General features: G+C 35.9%; 1 protein-coding gene across 1 annotated transcript; it reads left to right on the forward strand.

The window, feature by feature from the left end:
• Positions 1-777: 777 nt before the first annotated feature.
• On the forward strand, positions 778-1,410 carry LOC136835573 (uncharacterized). Its single transcript, XM_067099253.1, has one exon. The coding sequence runs from the start codon at positions 778-780 to the stop codon at positions 1,408-1,410; it is 633 nt and encodes a 210-aa protein (XP_066955354.1).
• The last annotated feature ends 5,816 nt before the right edge of the window (positions 1,411-7,226 follow it).

Below are 7,226 nucleotides of genomic sequence, written 5' to 3' on the forward strand. Positions count from 1 at the left end.
TACCCAACCTAGTTGAAATAATGGCTTCAATGTATGATTGTTTAAAAGCAGACCTAAAAAGATGATGTTAGCATGAAAAACAAAATAAAGCCTTCATGCTAGCCAAAAAAAGCAATCACCTCTACTACCACACCAGTCTTTCCTTTACCCCATAGGTCCCTCACTCTAATGATGGATGAGAGTAGCACAACAATGAACACAGTACTCAAACAAGACACAGATGTTGGCCGTCACCCATTGGCATTCTTCAGCAAGAAGTTATCGCCAGCAGAACAAAAGTACTCCACATTTGGCCAAGAGTTACTGGCAGTCCACAGAGCCATCCACCACTTCTGACACATGCTAGAACGACAACAATTCATGGTGCATACGGACCACAAACCGTTGGTACATGCCTTCACCAAAAGTGGAGACAGTTGGTCAGCAAGCCAGCAGCATAACCTATCAATGATAGCCGAACACTCCTGCACCATCAGATACTTAAAGGGCTCTTCTAATAACAACAGATGCCCTATCCTGAAATTCCATCAACACCATCCAGATTGGGATATCATATCCCAAAATAGCATCTGCTCAGAATGATGATGTCGACCTACAGTAACTTTTGGGGGAGAACCCTGCCATGGGAGGACCTCCATCAACAATGAAGAGATGATCATCACCTGCGAGATGAGTACCAGATGCCCTCACCCATACATGCTATAAGGGTTGAGAAAAAAAACCTTCAACCTCACCCACAACCTGTCCCACCCATTGGGCAGATCAACTGCCCGAACCATGTCGGAGCGGTACATCTGGTGGGGAATAAAGGCGGACATCAAAAAGTGGGCAAGAGAATGCCTCCTATACCAAACATCAAAAATAACGAGGCACACAGAAACGAGGATAGGAGAGTTCCAGACAACACAGAGACGACTGGCTCGCATCGACCTGAATACCAGATGGCCAGAAGCAATGCCAGTAGGGCAGCAGGTAGCAGAGAATTGTGTGAGCACTTGGCTGGGTCAGTGGACATGGAGTACCACAATACATAATGAGCAACAGAGGAGCCAACTTCATCTCTGCCTTATAGAGCTCCTTTCCACCAGCCCTGGACAAAACTCATTCACACAACAGCATACAACCCAGAAGAACAGCATGGTGGAGAGGCTGCATTGCTCCCTTAAATCAGCACTCACTGTCAGATGTCAAGGGGAGTTGAGAAATGAATTACCATGGATCTTGCCGGGACTAAGAAGCATCGCCAGCAGAAGCATTTCTCAATTGCTTGCCCTTGGGCTGCATTTTTCTCACGGACAAGCTTTGGTAGTACTGGAGGAAATTTCCAAAACCCGACAGAGCCCACGACTCTTCCAGAAGTCTGTAGAGCACTGGAAAACATCATGCCAGCAAGGACAATATACGACATAGCAAGGAAAAAATATGTCCAGAAGACCTAAAAGAGCAAAGTATGCATTCATAAGAATATATGCATAAAAGCACCCTCTCTAGCGTACTCAGGACAACACTGCATACTGCAATGGAGAGAGAAATTTGAATGGGAGGATCACCTGGATCCACTGACATAATAAAACCAGCCTATCCCAGGTTGACCCACTCCCTTAGGACTACTTTCAGGGTTGGAATACTTTCCTCAATAGTCACCAGGACCCTCAGGGCATCCTTGGCTCAAAACCAAAATCCTTGTGATGCAATGAGAACTCAAGAAACACAGATCCAGTGCTCCTGATTCAAACAAACTTTTACGCATTTTTCAGAAGTTACTTTATGACATTGTTAGAACTGTAATTACTAATGTATGTAAGTCATTACAAGCTTTTCAACCACATGTATTGAACTCTCTTCTAGTTTGTATATAGAATTGTTAACCATTTTCTAGGTGTGAGAAAACACCTCTGTGTATATAGCTATCTCACTGTATTCCCTAGAGTCAAATGCAACTTTTATTCTCACAAGAGTTCTTGACCTGTCTGGGATTTTGTGTCAATATATTAGAATAACCTTGAACTCTGCCTCTTAAACTTTGTATATATATATATATATATATATATATATATATATGGATATATATATATATATATATATATATATATATATATATATATATATATATATATATATATATATATATGTGTGTGTGTGTATATGTATAACAAGGTGGTGAGTAAGAGGCAGAGTTAAGGTATACCCTAATGTATTGACACAAAATCCCAGACAGGGAAAAGACAGATATTAGTGTCTAATCCACAGTTTTCAAGGTCACTGAGAAGAATAGTGACACTCTCATTAAATGGCGTCAGAGTGTCATTATTCTTTCAAACAACTTTGAAAACTATGGATTAGACAGTAATATCTGTTGTTTTCTGTTATTTTTACATGTCACCCCTTCCCACCCCTTCTCACCCCCACTCCCTATCAGGGCTGAACTTGGAGTTAAAGGGTGTTGAGAGTGTCACTATTCTTCTCAGTGACCTTGAAAACTATGGATTAGACACTAATATCTGTCTTTTCAGTTATTTTTACATGTCCCCCCTTCCCATCCCCCTTCCTGGGCTGAACTTGGACTTGAAGGGCATTGGGAGTGTCACTATTCATCTCAGCAACCTCAAAAACTATGTATTAGACACTAATATCTGTCATTTTTTATTATTTTTACATGTCACCCACTTCCCACCCTTTCTCATCCCCTCCTGGGGCTGAACTTAGACCTAAAGGGCATCGAGAGTGTCACTATTCTTCTCAGGGACCTCAAAATTTATGGATTAGACACTAATATCTATCGTCTTGGTTATTTTTACATGTCACCATCTTCCCACCCGCTTTTCACCCCCCTTTCCATCAGGGCTGAACTCAGACTTGAAGGGCATCGGAAGAGTCACTATTAATCTCATTGACCTCAAAACTATGGATTAAACTAATATCTGGATGTATTTTTATGTCACCCTTCCACAATGGGCTGAACTTGGACTTAAAGGACTCAATATTCTTCTCAGCCACCTCGAAAATTATGATTTTGACACTAATATCTGTCATTTCAGTTATTTTTACATGTCTCCCTCTTCCTAACCCCCTTCCCTATCGAGGCTGAACTTGGGCTTAAAGGGCATCGCGGGTGTGCTATTCATCCCAGCGACTTTGAAAACTATGGGTTAGACACTTTTATCTGTCGTTTTCTTTCATTTTTACATTTTACCCCATTCCTGTATGCCCCCCCTTTGGTGCCAGTGATGTCTTACACCCACAGTGTTCTTTCCCAGATGGGAAGTCATATGTATATATATAGGGAAATTTGTTTCATTTTAAATTTACTGTCATATTCAGTCATAGTTGATGAAGGAAAGAGATGCTACAGAGTTCCTTTGGACCCCACTTCAGTCAGCAGATATTTCAATTGCTTCAGCTGTTTTGGCTCGATGAACACCAATATTGACGCTGATATGTGAGGCAGCTGGAAATGCAAGTTAAGTTCGGCTAATTGTGCCAAAAGTTAGGTCTGATTGATTATTATCTAGCCAAGAGCGATATCGTCCAGACATGGCTTTGTGTGCTCCAATCTTTAGAAACTGGCAGTTAAGGTAAATGCAGACTTCTCTTTTTTCTGTGTGGACTGTGAACCTAAATTTACCATAACCAAGACACTTATGAATTTGGGGGAGAATTAGTCATTTATGTCACTTTAATATTATGTTTTATTGTGTTCTGATTTGACAATTATTAACCATGCATTTAGATTTTCAAACTTATGTCGTATGCTTGTGTACTTATTTGTGGGAGACTATGGTTTGTTTTCAACAGATGTCTGTGGGGTGCTGTTTAGAGAAAAAGACACTGCAATCTTTGCAGTTTAGTGGTTGTTTCAATGTGGTTGACTTTAAGACTTTCGTATAATATCTAAGATGGAATGTGGGAGTTTTGAATGAAAAGGCTGTGCTTGAATTAGACTATTTTGATTGGTAATTCATTTATTATATTTTAATCTTTTCTTTGTTAATTCATTACTTGTTGGGTTTGTTTGATAATAAATCTATTTATGTAGGAACAGTGTTCCATTTTGAGGATGGTGGGGAGAGAGAGAAGAGCCCGAGAGAGAGAGGGTGGGAAGTCATAAAAGAAATGTTTGATCTGTAGGGTGTACTAACTAAGTTTGGTTGAAATTGCTCAATATATTTCAGAGTGTATGTGAAACATACACACACACACATACATACATACATCTATATATATATATATATATATATATATATATATATATATATATATATATATATATATATATATATATATATATATATATATATATATATATATATATATATATATATATATATATATATATATATATATATATATATATATATATATATATATATATATATATATATATATATATATATATACACACACACACACAATATATATATATATATATATATATATATATATATATATATATATATATATATATATATATATATATATATATATATATATATATATATATATACCATTTTAAAATATAGAATTTTTTTAGTTTCAGATTACTGTATACAACAGCATACCAAATTCTGATCCTTATTTCATTAATGGGTTTTACATGGGACCATGAAGCATCGTAAGACGCCAGAAGAATACGTTTTAACAGAAAAATATCAATGTATATCCAATGCTCTTTTTACAAAATTAAGAAAATATCCGTATACTGAAACGATTACGTTCGTATACATGATTCAACAAACTCCTGTGTGATGGACAATTTTCATGAACCAATTTCGAAACTCAAATTAAGTTTGGAATTCAAAAGGAAACCTATATAAAAATTTTCCTCTTATTGCAAAGCAACATGTAGAAATTATTCATATTTTAGCATAGCTGTAAAACAAAGTATCACATCGGAACGAAAACGTATCTGTGTTCAGGGGTTAATCCCTGATTAACCTGGACTAAGTTCATAATCACCTACTGAGGATATAAAAACTTAGTTCATTTGTTCGTTCGCTCATAATAATGGCATAAAGTTTATTTCGTTTCCTATAAATCCCTTCATTTATACGCAATTCAAATCTCACTATTTTCTTGGATTGCATTTCCTCTCACTTTTCGTAGATTTCCCTTTGGCCAGTTTATCCAAAACTTCAAGATTATCTTTCCATCATCTATCGAAAACATTATTTTGGCTATCTCGACGAAAATACGATAAAGGAGATTGTTGAAGAGACTGGAAAAAAAGTTAGTATTGAGTAAAGTTAGAGATTTTGCTTCCAAGTGTCTACAATAACCGCGTGTACGTATGGAACCATAAGAATGATCAATACTGGTATTAAACCTTAAGGATTAGAGAGAGAGAGAGAGAGAGAGAGAGAGAGAGAGAGAGAGAGAGAGAGAGAGAGAGAGATGAGAAACAGTTGTTTCAACACAGCAACAGGAACTCATTAAAAACTGATGGCATATATACCATTGTGCTTGTTTTCTAGTGAGGGTGTTAATTTTCCTTCTTAATTAAGATATTTTCTTCTTCTTTGTAATCATTGTTGCTGTTGCTGATGTTACTGTCGTTACTATAGAGAGCCATTCTAGTGAATTTTCAGCAGGACAAGGAGTCAAAATCTACTTCAGATTTATAGGAGAGAGCAGCTATTCTGTCCTTTTCTGAATGTCTATTTGGTAAATGTAGACGTTCCTGAAGTGTGTACATTATACACATATATACATATATATATATATATATATATATATATATATATATATATATATATATATATATATATATATATATATATATATATATATATATATATATATATATATATATATATATATATATATATATATATATATATATAACAATACGAGTTCATGCAAATATTTTTGGAAAAGAAAGAAAGAGAAGTCATTCCGAGCAAAATGCTCTATAAGCATACGTCTTTTGGCTTTGTTCGTTGGTGAGGTGAGTTTTTAAAATATCATCAACGCTGCTCTCGATCAAGTAAGATGGCGGCATGGGTGTCGGAGTAGTCAGGGATATAGGGGCAAGGACTGATGAAGCACATTAGGCAACTGGTTCACTAGTGTTTTAATTATGATTTTTTTCTTGCAAGTTATTGAAAAATGATTTGTGATCACTCAGTTCTAGCGCATTCTGTCCTGCCGCTTCGTCACGGAATTGATGAATCAGAAGTCAGGGCTTAGGCCTACGCCTGTGCTGAATGAGAGATAGTGACAGTAGTCATGATGACAAGGAAATGCAGGTAGGGAAGATACTGCGCTTTGCATAATGTCAGATTTTTTACGTCTTTTGATTACTGTATGAATAGGCTACCTTTCACAAGAATGAAAGAAGAAAGTGAATTTTCAATATATTCCCAATACTTTTTTTATCAGATGGAGAAGAAAACGTTTTCATAGGTACGTTTTTTACTTTGACTAGTGTGTTCTGAAGACTTTTTTTATGGAGAAGGAGAGATTTTTGATAAAACGTTTTAAATCTTTGACTGGTGTGTCTTGAATGGGCCTATCTTTGATGGAGGGGAGATTCCATTAGGCTTTCTTTTCTTTCCATCATCAGAGTCCAGTGAATACCATTGATGGAAAGGGAGAAGGTTTCTATGATTCGTGCATTTTTTCCCCTTTGCTCAGTATCCAAAGAATACTTTTAATTTGGAGATGATTTATTCACATTGGCCTTCTCCAATTTCCTTTTTTTCTTTAAAACAATGGAGTTCGAAACCGTGTAATGTAGAAATTAAACTGTTGCAAAACACATAAATAAACATCATATCTTCATATTCCACATTACTGGAACGTTAAGGCATTGTCTGCAGTTTCTTGCTCTCAAAATGAATCAGGAATTTGACACTAACTTGTAACCCGGAAACGCTCACTTATCTTGGCGGAAAAGCGAGACTGTTCAGAGCAACATGTGAACTGATCAGCTTCATCCCCCTCCCCCCAACATCCCTGACTACCGACATCCAGTACGCCATCTTACTTGCCCGAATAAGAAAAATGGTTATTTTAAAAATTCACCTGAAAGACAAATGAAGCGTTAAAATGCATATGTTTATGGAACATTTTATGTTCAGAATGAATTGTTCCTTCATTTCCCAAAATATTTGCATAAACTCCTTACACTATATATATATATAATATATATATATATATATATATATATATATATATATATTATATATATATATATATATATATATATATATATATATATATATATA

Source organism: Macrobrachium rosenbergii, chromosome 55 (assembly GCF_040412425.1).
Source record: "Macrobrachium rosenbergii isolate ZJJX-2024 chromosome 55, ASM4041242v1, whole genome shotgun sequence".
Lineage (NCBI taxonomy): Eukaryota > Metazoa > Arthropoda > Malacostraca > Decapoda > Palaemonidae > Macrobrachium > Macrobrachium rosenbergii.